This window comes from Salvia miltiorrhiza, chromosome 4 (assembly GCF_028751815.1).
Source record: "Salvia miltiorrhiza cultivar Shanhuang (shh) chromosome 4, IMPLAD_Smil_shh, whole genome shotgun sequence".
Classification (NCBI taxonomy): domain Eukaryota; kingdom Viridiplantae; phylum Streptophyta; class Magnoliopsida; order Lamiales; family Lamiaceae; genus Salvia; species Salvia miltiorrhiza.
In genome coordinates, this window is record NC_080390.1 from 37,844,028 (window position 1) to 37,866,491 (window position 22,464).

The following is a 22,464-nucleotide window of genomic DNA, read 5'->3' on the forward strand; positions in this document are numbered from 1 at the left end:
CTTCTTCAATAAAATGACTTTACTTATTATACAATAATATCATCTACCATTATTTAAACATGATAGTACTATATTACCACTCCTTTCAAATTTTCGTATCAATATCTATGCTATATTAAAAAGGGAGTTTTCAATTTTTAAATTGAATTCAAATTAATTTCAAAATTGAGTGGTAATTTTATAATTAGAATAAAATTAAAAGTTTATTTATAAGTTATGTATCTTTTTTTTCTCTCTCTTTAACTTCTTATTTTTCTATTTTATTTCTTTTTTTAAATTGTGAAATTCGACTAATTTTAAAATATTTGATATCCATATCAAATTAAAGATCATGACAAAAGCTTTAATTTGATATATGTTTTGTAAATATTGGATATAAAATATAAAAATTGTATTTATTTAAAGATTAAAACTTAAGAAAAATCTCTCTCCTCTCTCCTCTTTTTTTGAATAAATATTTTTTTTTCAATTATCTTTTAACTTATTTTTTTTTACAATATCAATTTTTATTAATATGAATTATTCTTTATTATTTTTATATTAAACTAAAATATATTTATCTTAAATTATAGAATTTTTAATTATATTTTGAATTTTTATATAATAATTAAATTAATATTAATTTTATATATAATAAAATATAAAAATATTTTTCGTGCGTTGCACAAGTGCAAATGCTAGTTTACTAAAAAAATGAATGTGTTATCACTTATCCGTCATCGGAATAGCAAAATAAAGCAAGCAAATGATGAAATGATACAACAAAAATTGAAAAAGGTTCATCATTAGTGATCGATCTCAATCAATCGACGAATTGTGGTTTTGATTTGAACTCGATTTTGACTATGGGGAAGAACTCACGAAAGAATAGAGAATGAAAATGTTCATCTGTGACTGTGAGTCCGTTAGGATTTTGAATCTCATGTATTGATAATCAACGAGTTTTTCATGATTTTGATTTTTAAATTAATATGCAAGAGTATGGTGCAATATTTAAAGTAATTGATTGAAATTTATGTATTTTTGGAGATATATAGGTGCCTCTTTTTCGTATCTATCATTTTGTTTCATTTTTTATATACACCATGTTTTGTACTATATACTTAGGGCCAGTAAGTAGATTAAGGCCATATTGTGTATCTAATTGGGCTTATAACTTATTTCTTTGTTTGGTAAACAAGATACTCAATGTGAGAAGCCTGATTTTTTCCTTCGGCCCGAGCCAAAAACACTATTACGCCAGCGATCCACATGTGGGGGTCACCCCCAGTTAGCGAAGCTTGAATGTTACAGGCCTCTGGTTTTATTTTTTTGTCTCAAAACTGCCCCACAATACTCAGCTGTCGCTGCTGCTACTCTTATTCAAACTAGCAAAGCCGCTAGATCCCCTATTACTACTGTTATTGCCGATCAATTCGACCTCCCGCCACAGCTTCCGGCCGAGGTCCAATGCGGACTTCAAAATCGAGCCTTTGGAGCTCGAATTCGCCGGCGATAAAATTCAAGCTCGAAAGAGGGGTTTTAGCGAATTCGTAGATTCTTCTATCGAGTAGTGATTGATAAGGGAAATCGAGGGGCCTTTTTCTCCTCCAGATTCTCCTCGCTCTCGAGCAGGAAAGACTTGGAATTGAACAAGCACAAATTTGTGAATAGCTTTGTGAGATGTAGCAGACTAGCAGTAGCAGCTTTGTCTCTGCACAAATTTATGAATTGAGGGGGCGAAGGGGGCCTCTTTACAATAACAGTAGCAGCACCAGCAGCAACTTTGCACAAATTTATGGAAGCATTGAGATGTTTGGCTTCATTTTATGATTGAGAAAGCAAATTGCTGCAACCGCGCCACTTTGAAGAGAGAGAGAGGAGCTAGATATAATGAGGACATATATAATGGCACGATTGTCATTTCAAAACATTAACAAGGACATATTGGACATTTCATGCGTTTTTCATGATTCCATCAAACAACTGCGCTCTATTTTCACGCTTTTAAACTTCTGCTACCAAATGCACAGTCAATACAACATAACCAGCCCAACCCATGCCACGTTTCCTTAGGTTTGAATAACTTGTCATTTCACAATCAGCTTTTCAAACACGGCCTTAGAGCATCCGCAGCGCTGGGTGCGATGGCCGGATCGAACCCGGTCTATCGTACCCAGCGCCGTTGCCGCACCCGGGAGCGAAGGGAGGAGGGCGTTCGAACGCACTCGTGCATAGTGGGAGCGAAGGAGGGGCGTGTTTTACACGCGCCCCATTTCCGAAATTAAAAAAAAAAAAAAAAAAAAAAAAAAAAAAAAAAAAAAAAAAATTAAACGATCATTTGACCGTTGAAAGCAACGGTCTTTCGGCCGAATTTTTTTTTCTTTTTTTTTTTCTTTTTCACCTATATATATCCCCTTCCCTCAATCACAAACACTACATCCACCAATTCTCTTCAACTCTTAAAAAAAATGTCTTCATCCATCAATTCTTCCAACAATAATTCTTCCTCAAATTCTTCATCCGACGAAGAAGTTCATGTTGATCCCGCACAACTTCCTCCTCTTCCCGATCCTACTCAAGCTCCCGATTTATTTTTTATGAGATGTGCTGTGAATTTTATGACAGTGGCAAGTTCATATCGTTTCGATCCACCTCCACCACGCCCGACGAAAAAGCGGGCAGTGATTCGTCGTGACCGTGAAGGTGGAGCCGAGCGCCTCCATCGTGATTATTTCACCGTCGAGCCTGTTTATGGGCCACAATTCTTTCGCCGTCGATTTCGCATGAGCCGGGAGTTGTTTCTACGCATTGTCAATGCGCTAGAAGTCGATCCTTACTTCCAACAACATTCGGATGCTGTTGGCCGCTTAAGCTTCTCCCCGATCCAGAAGTGCACTGCCGCTGTTCGACAATTGGCGTACGGAACTTCTGCTGATTGTTGTGACGAATATCTCCGTATAGGAGAGTCGACGGCGTTGGAATGCTTGAAGAAATTCTGCAAGGCCGTCGTTCGTATCTTTGGTGGCACGTATTTGAGGCGGCCAACAACTGCCGATGTGCAACGCATCACTGCAATGCACGAAGCCCGCCATGGGTTCCCGGGAATGTTGGGGAGCCTAGACTGCATGCATTGGGGATGGAAGAATTGCCCCGTGGCTTGGCACGGCGCCTACACTCGAGGGGATCAAGGCGAGCCAACAATTATATTAGAGGCCGTTGCTTCACAAGATTTGTGGATCTGGCATGCATTCTTTATAGTTGCTGGGTCCAACAACGACATCAACGTGCTCCACCAGTCCACGCTATTCAACGATGTTTTAGCGGGGCATGAAGTGGCTGTGCACTTCCTCGCCAACAATTCTCACCACACTCGAGGATACTACTTAACAGACGGCATCTATCCGGACTGGCCGGTGTTCGTGAAGAGCTTCCAGTTTTCGAACGATGAGAAGAAGCGGAGGTTCAAGGTGATGCAAGAAGCTGCAAGGAAGGATGTGGAACGAGCTTTCGGTGTTCTTCAGGCTCGGTGGGGTATAATTAAAGGACCGTCGCGTTTGTGGAAGGCGGAGCAAATGAGTTCGATCATGTTTGCATGCATCATATTGCACAACATGATCATTGAGGAAGAAGGTGGAAATGCAAGTAATTTAGACGGTGACGACGGCGAGGGACCAAGTTCTACTCCTCAAACACAATTCAATTCCGGAGCACCACCGGAGTTCGCCGCCTATTTGGCACGGAATGCAAGCTTGAAGGATGCACGATTGCATGCTCGCATCCGCGACGATTTGGTTGAGCATATATGGGCACGCTTTGGCCCGGTTGACCCGTAGTTCGACGGCTTTAAATGCAAGTAAATATTTGTTGTTTTTTTAATTTTATTTGTAATGTTTGGATTTTTAGTTGAATGAATTTTATGTTGTTAAAATTGAAGTTGTTTAATTTAAATTGAAAAAAGAATAAAAGTAAAGAGAAAATGAAATTAAAATCTATTGCACCCGGGTGGGTGCAATACCATTGTTGGAGTGAGTGCAATAGAAGTGGGACCCATTCTATTGCACCCACTATGGGTGCAAGCATTGTGGATGCTCTTACACTCTAGAACTATTCAACAAGAGACAATATTATGATTTCTCATTAATTATAAACATAATGATAACAATTAAAATTCTTTAAAAAATTAAAAATATAAGATGCACGTAATATTGTCATGAGAAATTAATACTCCCTCCGTCCGCCAAGATTATGTCACAATTACTATATCGGGCGTCCGCCAAGATTATGTCACTTTCCTTTTATGGCAATGGTCCCACCATCCTCTTTAATATTTTATCCTTACTAACACTCTTTATTTACAAAAAAATCATTCAAAATTCAATCTCAACCACTCATCTCATAAAGTGGTGGGACCCTTTCTCCACTACATCAAAATCATAACCAATTTTATTAAATCCCGTGCTCAAACAAATTGTCATAATCTTGGCGGACGGAGGGAGTATCAAAAATTAAACTTTGTCGGACAATTCATGATCACATTTCCATTTCATATTCAAGGTTCTCTCTACTGCTCAACGTCTTAATTATGCATACTCCCTCCGTCCCCAAAATAAGTTCCTCTTTGGTGACGGAACTTATTTTGGGGACGGCACGGGTTTTAAGAAAAAATGGTAAAATGTATTAATAGTGGAGAAAAATATGTTATACTCCCTCCGTCCACGAATTAAAGCCCCATTTGAGGGTGGGCACGGACACTAAGAAAGCTGAAAAAGGTGTTGTGGATGAAATATAAGGGTAGTTGACTAAAGTGATAAAGTAGTTGACTAAAGTGTTAAAGGTGTTGTGTGGTGGGTCCACTAGTGATAAAGTGTAATAAATATAGAATATAAAAATGATAAAGTAGTTATAAGGTGGGTCCATTAGTGGCAAAGGGTAGTAAATATAGGAAAAGAAGAAGAGTAAAAAGGTCCATAAAGCACAATAGGGCTTTAATTGGTGGACAAAAATTTAAGTGCAAGTAGGGCTTTAATTCGTGGACGGAGGGAGTAATTAGTATTGGGAGTGGTGAAAATGTGAAAAAGTGTTATAATTAGTATTGGAAGTGGTGAAAAAGTAAAAAGTAAGAATAAATAAAGTATTATTAGTGATGGGGTAGTTGTCCAAGAATGGAAAGAAAGAAAGAGGAACTTATTTGGGGGACGTCCCAAAAAGGAAAAAGATGAACTTATTTCAGGGACGGAGGGAGTATAATTTAACACAAACGCATATACTCCCTCCGTCCCGACTTTTGGTATCTAGTTGAGAACGGCACGAGTTTTAATAAAGTGATTGATGTGTTGTAAGTGGAATAAGGGTCCCACATTTTATGTGAGAGTTAAAATAATTAAAGTGGAGTAAGGGCCCCACCTACTTTTACTAAAAATAGAAGTGGATACCAAAATGTGGGACGACCAAAAAAAGAAAGTTGGATACTAAAAGCTGGGACGGAGGGAGTATATATATTGTTAGATATTCACTGAAATAAAATTTTATTGCCAAGTAAAAAAAAAGGCAGAAACGAACCCCTAGGAAAAACCCATCGACTACACAAAAACGTAGTCAGAGGGTCATGCCTCATTAAAACCTTGACAGAAAAAACCCAATGGAAAAATTTCCGACAAGGAAAAAGAGTGTCTGTCTATGTCAAATAAGAAATCCTAAAAAGACCCAAAACAAGGAAAAAAGAGCGAACAGAACTCCAACCTGACCATCGCTCTGACGCCACTTTCACCGTCCTGAAACAGAAGCCAGCATAAAAAGAAAACTCAAACCATCATCCGTACCGATTGATGAAGACAATAAGCCATAGGATAGATTAAATCAACACTTACAAATCAATGTAAGATCTCACTACGTATAGGGGATCTCATTGAAATGCTCCTCAATATATATATATATATATATATATATATATATATATATATATATATATATATATATATATAGGGAGAGGTTCAGGAAAGAACCATAAATAAAAAAAGAACGGATAACCATTTTCAGCCATTCGATCATCAAGATCTACGGTGGATGCATCATCTTGTTGGATAAATGCAAATCCTGGGTTCGAATCCTGAAGGTAGCAATTTTTTTTTATTTTTTTTAGTGCATTAATTTTAATAGCGAATGCATTATTTTTTACAGTGAATGCATTAGATTTGATGGTTCTCACGTTCTCACAAATAATGTAGTTCTCCCTAGAACCACACCATATATATATATATATATATATATATATATATATATATATATATATATATATATATATATAGGGAGAGGTTCAAGAAAGAACCACTAAATAAAAGAAGAACGGCGAATCATTTTCAGTCATTCGATCAATCAAGATCTACGGTGAATGCATCATCTTGTTGGATGAATGCAGATCCTGGGTCTGAATCCTGAAGGGAGCATTTTTTTTTAGTGCATTAATTTTAACAGTGAATGCATTAATTTTTACAGTGGATGCATTAGATTTGATGGTTCTCACGTTCTCACAAATAATATAGTTCTCTCTCTAATCACACCCTAAATATATATATATATATATATATATATATATATATATAGGGTGCGGTTATAGTGAGAACCACAATTATCGTGAGAACATAAGAACCAATAAAATTACTGCATCTGCTATACAAATTAATGCATCCGCTATTAAATTTAATGCATCCGAAAAAAATAATTTTTTTGCTCCCTTCAGGATTCGAACCCAGCACCTGCATCCATCCACCAAGATGATGCATCCACCGTAGATCTTGATGATCGAATGGCTTAAAATGGTTCTCCGTTCTTATTTTATTAGTGGTTCTTATTTGAACCTCTCCCTATATATATATATATATATATATATATATATATCGAATGGTTTAAAATGGTTCTCCGTTATTATATTTTTTCGTGGTTCTAAGCACGCAATACGTGGAAATAATCAAGCTATGGTTGACTTAGTTGGATGATGAAATTCTCTAATAATTTGAGTTACTTTTATTTATTACACATGGTCAGACTAATTTCATTTTTTTTTTAGTTTCAGTATTTTCTTAAATTAATCCTAAAATTCTTAGGTTACTTGCAGGCTTTAATTGAAAAAATTTTCGTCAATTCTTTGAGAGAGTTTTGCTGGCCACTGACTGCACAGTGTGGATATACTAATTGACTGTCGGATATTTTTGATTAAAAACAAAACACCACTTAATAAGGGATGAGGGTTATTGGTATTAAAATATACAATTTGATCGATTTTTGCACACTAACCGTTAAAGAGTGGTAAAAAAAGTACATAACTTAATAATTGTTATAATTTTAGAGTAATTGTAGCGGGGCTTGATTGAAAGGCTCGAGTCGGCCTGGCGAGCCTCTAGACTCGATGGGAGGGAGGGCGTGTTAAGAGCCAAACATGAAAGACGTTCAAGTCACCCTCGGCGAGCCACACCCCATTGTTGAGCCCCCAAGCTTGATGGGGGGAGGGCGATTGTTATAATTTTGTAAATATTGAGTGTGAATACGATTTAAAGTATAAATGGAGTTTCTAAAAAAGGAAAACACACAATCTTTATGGACGGATGAAAATAGTAATAAACACACAATCTTTGTGGACGGAGTGAATAATAAAATTACTATTTTATCCTTATACCCCTCGATTTAAAACAATAATATGTTAGTTACTTCATCTATAGCCCCAAAAATGCGAAAAGACACAACTAATCCGTTAATTACTTCATCACTATATATAATACTTTCAAGAATTTTAGTAGTTTGTGTGGTGGTAATTGCTCTCCAACTAATATTTGCTTCATCATCTTTATCTTAGTTTTCTTGAAAATCTGCCTTCTCTCTCTCCCTTTTACCTGCTCTATCAAATGACAAATAACTGGCCCTAAATGATGATTTTGACATTACAATAGTAAAATTCTCTTGTATTTGAACCGGATGTGATGAAACTATGAGAATGGCTGCTAATGTAGCCGAAAAGACGTCTCCATCGACGAAGAGGGAGTTGTGATTACAGTGACGAGGGATGGGAGCGTGAAGAAAAAGAGGGGGTTATAAACAACAAAAAGAATAAAGCAGTAAATTTATTATATTTTAATTATTTATTTAGATATGGAGGCTATAGAGATAAAAATTGGGGCTATGTATAAAATTAGCTTGTTAAAATCCACTCTAAGCAAAAGAACCCTATTTCTAAGAAAGAAGCCCAACCCACTAAGCCCAATTAAAATCCGCCGAGCTGAAGTCTTCCAAGTCCGATAATCATACCGATTATAGGAAGAATGATTATAATTATTTAAAGCGCGTGCACGCACACACAGATTCATGTTAAATTTTGTTGAGATGTCGCGATCACCAGAAGACGTTACAAAATTCTAAGAGAATAATAGTCTTTCTTTAATAATGGACTAAGAAATTAACACAAAAACTGAAAATAAAATAACGGAATAAGAAATAAGTATATTGGGCTGAATAGCTTGGACTTTCAAATAATATTATTTTCGGCCTTAATTAATAATCATGAATTTGGGCTACACGAACAACTTTGCTTACTTGGGCTTTGAAATAAATTTAATAACAAAAGTTACCATAAAATATAATTAAAAAACATGAATCATAATAACTTTGGTGCTCTAGCCGTCGTGCTTCAATTAGGGATGAAAACGAATCGAATATTATTGAATTCGATTCATATGCATAAAAATAATTGCATATTTGAATAAGTATTCGAATATTTTTCGAATCTTATTTGCTATTCGTATTCGATTCATACACTGATTCGCGAATACTAGAACCGAATCGAATATTCATTTCATTTCTTTACAAGTGTATTTTAAACAATATAAATCGAATATTCGATTAAGAAATTCCTACTATTCGATTCGACTTCCTACTATTTGCTTCGAACCGAATATATTCAATTTATGATTTTGATAGAAAAAAAAATTTAAAATAACATTTCAAATAAAACACTTTCGTTTGAATTATATTTGAAATCAAAGCCTTTTTAAACATTTGATTATTATTATTATTATTGTTGTTCACTTTTATCTAAATAAATATTATTTTTTATTTATTTTACTTTATCTATTTTATTCTTTATTTTTTAAAATATAAATATTATATATATATATATATATGTTTGTATATATCGAATATTTTCGAATACCGAATCGAATATCATAATTCTCGAATTGTATTTGATAACTAATCGAATCAAAAAAATTATTTATATTTGAATCATAAAATTTCGTATTCAAATATGAAAAATTCGAATTGAATACTGAATCGAACCAGAATTATTTGATTCATTTTCATTCCTAGCTTCAATCAATTGCATTAAGGATGCGATTTGTAGGAGTAAATTGAACGAAAATTATAGGAAAAGTATTGTGCGATTTATAAAATAATTTAGGTCGATAAATACTTCCCCACAAAACTTTTTTAATCATTAATACTCTCTCCGTCCCACTAAAAGTGACATATATTCTATTTTGGATCGTTCCATTACAAGTAGTTTGTTTCCATAAATGAAAAAAAAATTACATTTAGAATAGTGTAGGTCTTACCACTTTTAACAAATTTACATCTTATCCTTAATTTTCGTGCCCAAAAATTTTGAGTCACTTATATATAATGGGACGAATGAAGTATTTACTTACGTGACATTAAAACTTTACATATCTAGATTCCAGATATTTCTAGAGCATAGCGGATCAAAAATCGACGGAAAATGGTTGTATTATTAGGGATGACAGTGGATCCTCAACTCAGTCCAAGTCTACATATTTAAATACTTTTTTTTTGGATTTAAACTTTGTGAAAAATGAACCTGATGAATAGGGATCGAATTTGAATTATTCATATGATTTTTTAATTTGGATCTGGAGCAAGAGTTTTGAGATCTATATTCGGTCCAGATATGACCCGCGAATCCATTTATATATATATATATATATAAAATATATAATTTTATTTTTATGTAAGTTACCCTAAAAATATATGACTAATCTATACATCTCTTTTCATAAATATTATAGAATTTTATTAAAGGTAATACTTTACGTTTATCTAAATTTAATTTTATTTATTATTATTATTATTATTATTATTATTATTATTCTTTTTTCAAGGTAATATAGAAGACAAATTGTTCCATTGTTACAGAATATTGTGATGAAGATATAGATAAAATTGATTTTAATGTTATAGTAATTAATTTTCATCCATTTTATATCTATACAATTGAAATAAGTGTGTATCTTATTATATTATTAAATCCCGAAAATTGGCAAAATCCCAAAAATTCGCAAAATCTCATTGGCCACTATCCACTGCTGCGACTTTCTTGTTTCGTCTATATCTCTCTCGGTTGAACTCTGATTTGCGATCCGTTGGCGTCCAATAACTTGTATCGAGATTATCTACAACTCTCATTCAAACCATTCTTTTAAATTCAGCTTCAAAAGTTCTGTAAAATTTATCAAAATACGTGCAAATATCATATTTCACAAGATAAAACAATTTAAGTACAAAACAATTATCAAACACTCAATTCCCTATAAAATCGACATTATAAGAACATTATAAACTATGGAAAAGTGAGTGTTATCAGTCGCCCCCCAAATAACTTTCTATCCATTTTAGGACAGTACCCCACCACTAACAAATGAGGTACTTTTTTTTTCACATTTTCAATACTCTCAATACTAATTATAACACATTTTCACCACTTTTAATAATAATTATAATAATTTTTCACCATTTTTAATGCACTCAATAACTTTGTCTTAAAATTCGTGCCCCTCCCTCCTAGGAAGTTATTTGGGGGACGGATGGAATAATATTTTTTATGGATTATGGTGATTGTTGGAACTCTAAATAATAATTATGACTTTATTTTGATTTTTAATTAATTTAAAATTTATGAATTTGGACTTAGATCTCATTTTTTTAAATCCAATTTATCTTAACCAAATCCGAATCTAAGTAAGAAAATTCGGATAGATCTGGACCAAGCAAGATTATGCTAATTGCCTCATACGGATTAATATATAATTAGATGCACATTAGCAAAAACAAAATGTTCACTAAATATCACAACTTAACTTAAATAATGTTGGAAAACATGTTTTATGTACTCTTTTATACTCTCTTCGTCCTGAAACATCTTCTTAAGGGGAAAGGACACAAATTTTAATAAAAGTTGTATATTTGATGAATGGAGAAGGGATTTCACATATTAGAAAAATTGATGATATAACAAGTGATGATAGTGACTGGTGGACCAATTAAAATGAAAAATGGTGGATTCATTTGTGACAATTGTTGTAAATATGTGAGAATTGTAAAATAATTGTTAGGGAATTGTTTTAAAAAATGGAGCGAGAAGATATTTTGAGACAAACAAAAAAGGAAATAAAAGGGAGTATAAGTTTTCAAGTATAGTTGAAAACTATTAAAAATTTGATGTGGAAATGAAGATTTTACATAAATAAAAATAAAAAATTCAACATATTAAGAATTTGTATATTCATATCCACCCATCTCAAATCTATAAATCTAATTAAAAAGTAGTTTACTAGGTGTACTCATCCAACCCTTCTAGCAAATATATATTGGTACTAGTCCCAAACCTTATTTAAAAAAATTGCTATCCATTCTCATCCTAAAGCTATGTAATAGTAATACCTACTAGTATCTCGAGCATATCTAAAATGATAAAATACTATGTATATAATCAAATAAAATTTCTAATAATAATTAATTATGGATGTTAATAAAACTTCAAAAATTACAAAGCAAACATTAATAATAAATTCTATAAATAATAAAAGATTAAAATTAAATTAAATATTCCAAGTAAAAAAATAAATAAATTAAATATTTAAATTTAAAATTATACAGTTTGCGAAAATCATTTAGAACTTATATACTCTTATTGGTCCCAAACACAATTAAAAAATAAATTTGCTGCCCGTTCTCATCAAACTTATATAGCAATACATGCTAATTGCTAATATGACAAACTCATTTAAAATTAATAAAAAATAAACAAATACTCTCTATGTCTCATAAAAACATGCATAGTTTTCTTTTTTCGCTCGTCTCATAAAAACACGCATACTCCATTAATAGTAATAATTCTCACACTAAACATCACAATCTATGTGGGGCCCCTTTCTCCACTTACGTTATACTTTACAAAATATCTTAAAATCCGTGTCGTCTCATGTTATGCATGTTTTTATAGGACGTAGGAAGTCTAAGTTGTGATGATTAAAACATAGTTGTTGGGAACTTAATAAAATATCTTAATCCTAGTTTTGATGATACCAAAAATCAATAGGTTTCAATTGTAATAGACTAGGACTGTTCGAACTCAAGTGTTAGAGTTCTTTTTCTAGTTTAGTTGTTGTTCAGAAGACTAAAGACTAAAGAACGAATGACTGAAGACTGAAGACTGAAGATGCCGACTGAAGTATCGGTCGAAGGATCAGTTTCGACTGATTATTTAATGCGTGCCACGTGGATTCAGCGGACTGATACTAAAGTCAAGTATCAGTTAAACATTTTTCCTCGGACTGAACCTCTAACGTTCAAAGGAAGCCACGCACTCTAGAATTACAGCCGCATTAAATGCAGAGATCACAGGATCGTCCTTTCTCTGCAGAGGCCATTCATTTTGGTGATTACCTTTTCAGAGATGTCGCATCTCCTGCTCTTCAAAGTAGCCGTTCTCACCAAACAAGGAACCTCGAAGATTGAAGCCTCAGCCCAAGTTCAAATTACTCTCTAACGGAAGAAATCTTGAAGACCATCTCCGCCAACGGATCTATTCAAGACGTCTCCAATAAATAGCGCTCGAGGATCACTTCAATCTTCACCGATTCAACAACATAAGCTGAAACGCTGCTGAAATCGTTACTCAGCTAACCAAGCCTCTCCAAAGTTTGAATCGAAGAAGAGAATCACAAAGCCAAAAATCAGTCATTGTTGATTACTTATATTCTCTTAGACCTTAGGCAAATATTGTATATCCAAAGCCTAGGTAAAACTGACTGCAAAGAACTTGTTCTTTGTGGTTTAGTTGGCAAGTTTTCAAACCTCTCTTCAACCAACCAAATTGAGTGTTTGTGTCGAAAAGAAGTTCAGAAAGGTGTTCTGCCTCCGTGAGGTCCTAGAGCCCAGTGTGCGCTAGGAGTGAGAAATCCAACAAGGTGTGTTGGTGCTGAAGATAGGATCTTCAGTCGTTCAGGTTAGTTGTGCACCCGTAAGCACGAGCATCGGTTTGCAGTGCACCCGTAAGCACTTGCCTAGTGAAGTTGTTGGTCTGATCAACCGACCGTGGATATAGGAAGTGTTTTCCGAACCACGTAAAAATCTCTGTGTTATTTACAGCTTTCAGTTTTTACTTTCTTACTTGCGCTCGTATCTTCTTAAACTGAAAATTGATTAATTGCAAAGAGAAACCTAACGACTGACAACTTGTTTAAATCACAGGCTATTACAAAGCAAAATTTTCCGCTGCGTGTATTATCAGTCTAACTGATCTATCCTCTGATAGTCAGTAAGATTCATAACATATCTCTGTTTATCAAACTCGACTGAAGCTTTACATGTATCAGTTAAAGTCTTTGACTTAATTGATAACTCCTTACTGAAGAGTATTCAGTATCAGTCGTCAACCCTATTTTGGTCAAAACTCTTTTCAGTAAACAAGTTGAGTCAGTTTGTGTTTGAAGTTTCGTTTTGATTCATCGAACAAAAATAGCCTATAGGTGTATTCCCCCCATACACCTATTCGAGATCCTCCGAACCTAAAAATAGTAAATAGTATAAATATCACTACCCTAGATACACGTAAGGCTCACACCTAAATTGTCGGAAAAATTCTAAATTTTTATTAAATATCAAAATCCCTTAAATGACGATGGCTAGCTGATGTAATAGTTCACAATGCACTTGTCATGGAGCTAGTTTTTCTATTCATATTAAATCAGCTAAGGGGAAATCTTTCAACCAAGATTCATGTAAGCCAGCTCAGAATCGAAAGTAGTACTTTATCAGCTTACAACCAACCAACTAGCCACCCTTTAACCTAAGTGCTAACTGAAGTGCATGAAGATAAGTTAATTGATCACAAATGTGCTGATAAGAGAAGAATCAGCCAAAGCAAACCACAAGCTAAGAAGAATCAACCAAGGACGCAACAACCAATGCCACATTGTTGCAGACAGTGAAAGCGACAACTCACGTATCTCAACGAAACTATTTTCAAGGCCACATAAGATGAATTTGGCTGAATTTTTGTTGGTCCCGAGCGAGCACATATTGGTGTATGGAAGATGGGAATATACCAGTTACAAATTGATAAACACTCATTTTGCATAGTTTTTATGGATTATATTATTTGCATTGTGTTTAAATTGTGTCTTGTATGATGTCTTTTGGATATGAATTCACATTATTTTGCGATGTCACGCTTTGGTATAGTTTTGGTCAGTTTTGTGCAAAATTGAGTGTTTTGGAGTAATAATATTGATGAAGAATGTCCGGCCTAGGAATTGAGTGGAAAATGCATTGGATCGTGACCCTACATATCAAAGGGATCCTCAGCATTAGAACATTTAAGTCCCTAAACAGAGCTAAAACATCGGGATTAAGTGTTTAAGTTATCGAGGAAAGTAATTTTATACTTGGCCAACAAAGAAAAATTATAAAAGATGTTGGTTTTTTTTTAGAATTTCAATTCTAGGTTAGAGATGGGAAATCAAAGAATTTTCTTAATATTTTTTAGGTTAATTATTCGAGTGAATGGTAGATGAATGGAGGTTCTCACAGTTCATGCCATAATCTACTTCTTTAGATGCCATTACTGTAATACAAGAAAATCGGAGAAGGAGAATGTAAAAGATACTCCCAGCAAATAGATAGGGTGACTGTGATTTTGTTGCGGCAAACGAAGTAATTAGGACAGAAGATGACTCAAATTCAAATAAGAGTAACAAATTGGGTAAAAAGTTGTGGCAAAATGAGAGGCTGAGAAGGAGTTTCACGCGAGTGTGATGAGGTCGAGTATGGTAACAAGAGAGTGGGGAATACGAAAGGCCATGGAATGCGCTAACGTAGCAAGCTATGTGGTTAAGTGGGATCGTGGTTTGAATTTTTCTCGTCTGTTGCAACGTTGTTGCTGAAGAACTTAGATCACTGTCTCACGACTGTAATAGCGTTGTTATAAGGAATTCAACGATGTGACTTTGAGTTCTTTTGTCTAGTCAAAACACCGATCAGGCTGTGTTTTCACCTGACCAGGGAGAAGGAGTTGATGAGGATAAAAGTACACATCCCCTACAAATCGGCGAACTAAAGCAAATCCAATGGAATTCACCCAGTAACAGCGCTAGCAGCTCAGATTCAAAAATATCTTAAGAAAGACACGTCATCAGCAAAATGAAGGATTAGTCCAAAGGCGCGGATATACTCAAGAAGTTATAGTTCTATTATAAACTTAAACAAAGTCTTTTTCTACTAGCTAGGATTCTTCATGTTTTTAGCCTACATGTAAAGTCTCAACGTAAAAGTTTACCATCTACGAATTATATACTATGCACACACAAAGCTTATACAAATTCTCAAAGTTCCAAACCACTCTCACATTCTTTTCGCTTTTCGTTAAACTTGTTATATCCTCCGTCCCATTACAAATGTCCCACTTTTCATAATGAGATATTCCATTACCAATGTCTTATTCCTTTTTTGGTAATATATTTTTTCACTATACCTAATATTTAAATAATTTCCACCAATCCACTTTATCTACTTTTTACATATTTCTTAATCTATGTGCCCAAAAGTAATGAGACATTTGTAATGGGACAGATGAAGTATTTTTTAGCATAACAATATGATCCTCTCCTGTTCCCATAAGACTGTGAATTCTTTGCTATTTTTGTACGTCTTATAAGAGTGTGCATTTTTCATTTTTTGATACCATCCCACTACAAATTTCTTATTGTTTTTTATCTCTACTTTATCAACTTATTTTCAACTTTACCACTCTTGGCACACTACAAATCTTTTTTCTTTTTTTTTATTCTCACTATCATAACATTACAATGATATTACAATGATAGTGTGTCCCTTACTTCACTCATAAGCATTATATGACAATTTTTTTTCTTTTATTCACCTTTTAATTTTTTCACTTACCACATAAAATATTAATTTTTAAAAATTTGTGTCGAAAAGAAATTGCTCAAGGTTCACGGGACAGAGGAGTAATATATTAATTATAAATATGGGTGATAAAAAGAGCGAGAATAACTTTTGGTTATTACAATAATTAAGGAGGATGATTTGTTTTGAAGGAAATGTGATAGAAGGGCAAAATAGTGATTTTGCAAGGAAGAGGTGGGAAATGGGTAGGGCGTGGGGTTGACGCGCGTGGGGGAGGCGAGTGGTGGAGGAGGGGTGATTCATAAATACGAGGTACCATTGTGAGATAGGCATTGGTCGCTGGGAAGAACAAAAGAGGGAAATGGTGGCCCTCCTCCCGTACTCTTGGATTGGACTTTTCTGGAAAGTTTTTCCATTTATTGCTATTCTTCCATTTTCCTTTTCTGAGACCAAACCCCTCCTGCCCCTCCCCCTGCCCGTCTCCCACAATAATTCCCCTCTTTCCCAAACTACCCCTCTCCCCTCCATCTATTTACCTGTTCAGATCTTGTCGGACTTATAACAAATTATTTTCATGCCTCTACATTCGTTATTATCAATAATTAATCGCAGTTAACGCAATAATAATAATAATACGAGATATGGTTTTCACATTAAATAAATTGGACAGCGACAATACTACCGAAAAAGAAAGAGTCGAGTTTTAGTGTTTTTCGTGTGGTGTGGTTGGGATCGTAATCATTCATCGTGAAATACCTAATGTGGACATGCGTATGATGTTTGATAATCCCTACTAACATCAATTATTTATTTTTTTCTCGAAACTAATTGACCTAAGGTAGATAGATGTTTACGTAATTGTGAATTTTGTTTTTCTTTTTTCGAATGGGTAAAAAGAGGTGTGTCAGATGAGGTTAGATTTGAATTTGACTCTGTTGGTTTCGTTATAAGGAGACCCAATTGGGGTAATTGAAGGGTAATATGAGGCTGTGTAATTTTTTTAACTTGGTAGAAATGAGGTAAACAAAAAAACACGAATGTAAGAGGTGGGGTGGGGTGACGTGGGATTGAATGAATGAAAATGAAATGATAATTAGTGTAGCTAATAAAGGTAATTGAGTAATAAGTCATCCATCTAGTGTTGGTGCTGTCTATTTCCATTAGTGGGCAATGTAGAGAGAGAGAGGGAGGGGAATTGCTTTTCGATTTGGTTAACGTCGGAAAGTTGCGTAAGAAAGAGATGGTTCTTTAATTTCCTCTTTTCTTTTATATATTGGTGTGAAAATTTAATCTCGCGATCTTAACGAGAACCAATGGGAATTCAAGGTAAAAGACAGGGGCAGAGAGAGAAAAAAGAGGGAGAGAGATAGATTTGGAGGGTCAGAGTTAAAGCTAGATAGTAGTAATAAAGGCGTACAAATCTATAGATACACAGAATAGATACACAAATATAGAGTTTAAAGAAAAGAGAATGGTTAAATGGAACACCCACAGCAGACATATATAAATAGAAAGAGTTTTAGAAAACCATCCCTCAAGTATTTATGACTTTGATTGAACAACATACCACCAAAAAAAAAATTAGAAAGAAATTTAGAAAAAAAGAAAAAAAAGAAAAAAAGAAAAGTAGTTCTCCCCACTCTAGGCTTAGCCCCCTCTATATTATACTTAGTCCTATTCTCTCTTTGAAACCTCAAAAGAGAAGGCAAGTTGCCTATATATCTAAATGAATGAATGAAGTCTAGAGAGAGAAAGAGGAGGGATAAAGAGAGAGAAGGGTGCTGCTTTCGGCCAATCCTTGAAAAACTGGCCTCGTCTATGCAGTATTGGGCAGCTAGCTAGGGATGGAGGGAGGATATGTAGACAAGAGAGAGAGAGAGATCTAGTTCTACAGTTGGAAGTGAGAATTACCAACAACATTTTTTTGCAACCAACAACCTTTTTTTTTTTTTTTTTTTGAAGTCTATGGTCCTAGGTTCTTTATGTTGCATCAAGAGACAACATACAGTTCCATGGATGAAGCATTATTAGTATTTTTTTAGTAAGTAGACTGCACAGAGGAATTTTTACACTCTCAAACAATCTAGAGAGAGAGAGAGAGAAAGATTTCTTGGTTTTGCTTCTTGATTAGACTGTGCTGATCAGAATTCAGAGAAAAAGGAAAGAAGGAAAATTAAAACAGAATTTCTCTTCATCATCGTGTTCCTCGATTCGGCGGGTGTGAGAAATGTGGGATCTCAACGATTCGCCGGATCAAAGGAGGGACGACGAATCCGAGGGGTGCTCCGACGACAAGGGCAAGCGCGTTGGATCCATGTCGAATTCGAGCTCGTCGGCCGTGGTGGTGGAGGACGGCTCCGACGACGATGAGGCCGCCGCCGCCGCCCGGAAGCGGAGCAGCAAGATATTCGGCTTTTCTGTCTGCGAAGACGACGCCGATGACGACGACGCCGACGCCGGGCCGTGCTCCTCTCTCGTCACAAGGCAGTTCTTCCCGGTCGATGACTCGGAAGCGGCGGCGGACGGCGGAGGCTCCGCCGCCTTCCCCCGGGCGCACTGGGTCGGAGTTAAATTCTGCCAATCCGAGCCCCACGCCTCCGCCGCCGCTGTATTCGGGAAGTCGGCCGCGGAGGTGGCGCAGCCTCTGAAGAAGAGCCGCCGCGGGCCCCGCTCCCGGAGCTCGCAGTACCGCGGCGTCACGTTTTACCGGCGAACCGGCCGTTGGGAATCGCACATATGGTACACATACTAAAATTGCCCCTTTTCTTTCATCTCTCTCAACATAAAACTTCTTCCTTTCCTTTTTTGTTTTCTTTTTCTTTTAAGTTTCTCATTCGTATACATATATATGTATAAATCGACTCAGACACTTAAAATTTCTTCCTTTGGAATCAGGGATTGCGGAAAGCAAGTGTATTTAGGTTGGTTTTTCCGTCTTCATTATATTGCAACCCGCATTGCTCCTTTTGTAATTCTTGATTGTTTGATCGGACAAAAATTGAACGGAATTTGTATGTTTTGTTTGGTTGTGAAATCTTTGTATGTATAGGTGGATTCGATACAGCCCACGCCGCTGCCCGGTAAGCTTCCCTCCGCCATAAACTGACCGCAGCATTTAAAAGCTTTGATTTAATGCGTGCAAATTGATGTATATATCGCAGTGCATATGATAGAGCAGCCATTAAATTCCGAGGAGTCGAAGCAGACATCAACTTTAGTATAGAGGATTATGAAGACGACTTAAAACAGGTAGGTCGCTTGTAGAGGGGGAGAGAGAGAGAGAGAGAGAGTCAGTGTTGTATTGGTTTATGACACTCTTATCTTCTACAGTTTGATTCCTTATCTTGAACAGTTTTCTTTTTCCCCCTTTTCTCGATATTAGTCACTCACATAAGTCCGAAGTTTGTTTGATTTATCAAATGAAACTCCATTTTATTTAGTATTATGGCCATATATGTGACATTGGAATTATATTGTATGCTGCATTATTTGAACAGATGAGCAATCTAACAAAGGAGGAATTTGTGCACGTACTGCGTCGGCAAAGTACTGGTTTTCCAAGAGGGAGTTCAAAATATAGAGGTGTCACTTTGCACAAATGTGGTAGATGGGAAGCTAGGATGGGCCAATTTCTAGGCAAAAAGTAACAATTTCTATGTCTATGTATTTATTTATCTTTAATTTTTTGTTACTTTTTCTCAATCTTGATTAAATCCATCTAATAGTCGAATATATTTGTGTTTAATCTCACCGTGACAGGTATGTCTATTTGGGTCTCTTCGATACTGAAGTCGAAGCTGCAAGGTAGGTTGATGGAGTCTAATACCTAAAAGTCGTCGCAATTTAATGTCATTTTAAAGATGGTTGAAGATGAATTATTTTGTTTGCTTGTACTAGGGCTTATGATAAAGCCGCCATAAAATGTAATGGCAAGGAAGCTGTTACCAATTTCGATCCCAGCATTTATGAAGATGAACTAAAATCAGCAGGTATTATTAAGTATAGATATTAATTAACTGTGACAGTTGGTCTTGCAATAGTTATATCTACACATTATAATTTGCAACAACCTAAAACATATGTTTGTTGTGTGCATTATTAGAATCTTCCAACAATGCAGCAGATCACAATCTTGACTTGAGCTTGGGTAATTCTGCTTCACAGCAGCAGCAGCATTCGTTGCCGCAGTTTGAAGTTGAACACTGCAGAAACCAGGCATTGAGGCCTGAGGTATTATATCTTTCAATCCTATGAAATACAAGCCATAAGTTTCTTCCGATTTCGAGCATTGTTTAGTTGATTTCTCAGAAAAGAGATGGATACAACGAGACAGAAACCTTGCAGCTTCTAAGCCAAGCACACCTACATTCTCCGGAGTCATTCAAGATGAGCAACGAAGCCCCCCGATACGCCCATCATCCAATGTTCAATAGGCCATACAACTCGCAGAACTACCACGTAAGCCGGTCTTGGGATTCTTTACTGCAAATTCAAGTGCTTTTGATTTGAGAAAATATAAATTACTTATAAATTGCAGCAGATTCATCAGTTCTCAGAGGGCGGGAGGAACGTAGGAGGAGAGGTTTCAGTGTCGAGAAATGAACAGCAATGGCAAATGAATCAAGCTCAAATGTTTGCTAATGCTGCAGCATCATCAGGATTCCCATCTGCGCAGACGTTTAGACCTCAAAATTGGATTCAGAAAAATGGGATCCATCCTCTCATGAGACCATCCTAGTTCATCTTTGCTGCCCATTAATTTTCCCTTGGTTTCTGATTCAGCCATATCAGAGAATGGAAAAAGAATATCTCCATTTTTCTGTAAGTCTGTAAAGATTCTTGCTTTGAGCCTCTTCCCCCTTTTCCCCTTTATTTTAACATATTAAATAACACCTCCTTTTTACCACGGTTTAATAGTATAATATTATCAGAGTTGGGTCAGACTCGAAAAGTCATGTATTCGAATTTCACGGCTATTATATATATATATATATATATATATATATATATATATAGAGTTAGTTAACTCGTTTAATTGATTGTATATGTGAGTACGAAATGTTGAAATATGTATATGCAAAGGGAATTGTGAAATTAGTGATTTAAGGTAGAACACTATTAGATGTAGTTTTAATGAGTGGCCGGGGAAATTCCTAAAGAGGGGATACATTTGAAGAGCTAAATATTCACCTAAAGAAGATATTTTAATATTTTATATTTTGGCATTACAAAACCTACTATGCATACATGTGCATCAAGTGTATTTTCACTCGGTTTTTGCTTTTCATCAACTAACTCATCTTAATTAAAAGGTGACATTTAAAGCACTTTTACTTTTTCTTTATATTAACTCCTTACCTAAAACTAAATATCCTACAATGTCATAGGATGCAAATAAAAAGAAAGTAAGAAATGAGAAAGAAAGAAAGAAAGAAAAAAAGTGGGGTGAGGAGAGGAGAGGAATCGTGGTGTTATGGGAAATATCAGCGGATTGGTGGTGAATTGTCACCATCGTCGGTGTCCTTCGAATCAGTTCTCATGAGCAAAAGCAATTCAGACAGACAATTGCTATTATGGTGAGAGGGACTTAACCTAACTCTACTCGAGCTTCAAAGGACTGCAACATACCCCCCCCCCACCCCACCCCCCAACACAACCCCAAAAAAAGAACACACACACACACCTCGTCGATAAGGCCTCGTTGGATTACTATATTGTTGATCGTGTTTTATGTCTTATTCTATTTTGAAAAAGTAATGGATGTGAGTTTAATGAAGAAATTTTATATGCACGAGTTAGATTTTACGTTCAATGCGCATAAAAATATTGAATTCGCAAAATAAAGATACATGTCAAAAATGGATAAATATTAAGGGGGAAAATCTTTTTAAATACCGCATAATAAAAAGTAGAAGTTTTTTATGCCCATTAGTATAAGTTTTTTATACCAAAATGTGTTAAATTACTACATTACCCTTACTATATATTAATAAGGTAAAAGAAATAAAAAAGTATAAGTTACGGCTTGCACACGATGGCAAGAAACGATCGTGTAGCAATCGTGTACACAAGACACGGTTGTGTAGCCACCGTGTACAACCATCGCATGCACAAAATTGATACACGATCGTGTCTTGAGCCTTTGTGTGCACAATTAGTGGTATATATACGTGCACACGATGGTTGCACGCGGTGGCTACATGACCGTGTCTTGCTATCGTGTGCAAGCCGTAACTTATACTCTTTTATTTAGGTGTGTTTTAGTCCTTTTATTGA

General features: G+C 35.4%; 2 protein-coding genes across 7 annotated transcripts; both read left to right on the forward strand.

Moving 5' to 3' along the window:
• The first annotated feature begins 2,600 nt into the window (after window positions 1-2,600).
• Window positions 2,601-3,815, forward strand: LOC131023395 (uncharacterized). Its single transcript, XM_057952935.1, has 2 exons — window positions 2,601-3,513; window positions 3,613-3,815. Exons 1-2 carry the CDS (start codon window positions 2,601-2,603, stop codon window positions 3,813-3,815), a joined length of 1,116 nt encoding a protein of 371 aa, XP_057808918.1.
• A 13,991-nt stretch (window positions 3,816-17,806) lies between these two features.
• Window positions 17,807-21,102, forward strand: LOC131021484 (floral homeotic protein APETALA 2-like). 6 transcript variants are annotated; one of them, XM_057950687.1, is made up of 10 exons: window positions 17,807-18,927; window positions 19,084-19,109; window positions 19,238-19,268; window positions 19,350-19,437; window positions 19,686-19,831; window positions 19,948-19,992; window positions 20,086-20,177; window positions 20,291-20,418; window positions 20,485-20,646; window positions 20,729-21,102. In XM_057950687.1, the coding sequence occupies exons 1-10, from the start codon at window positions 18,416-18,418 to the stop codon at window positions 20,924-20,926; spliced, it is 1,428 nt and encodes a 475-aa protein (XP_057806670.1). In that variant the 5' UTR covers window positions 17,807-18,415; the 3' UTR covers window positions 20,927-21,102. The 6 variants fall into 6 exon arrangements, with proteins under 6 accessions (XP_057806670.1, XP_057806674.1, XP_057806669.1 ...); XM_057950691.1 differs by having other exon boundaries at window positions 17,809-18,927; window positions 20,533-20,646; XM_057950686.1 differs by having other exon boundaries at window positions 17,815-18,927; window positions 20,726-21,102.
• The last annotated feature ends 1,362 nt before the right edge of the window (window positions 21,103-22,464 follow it).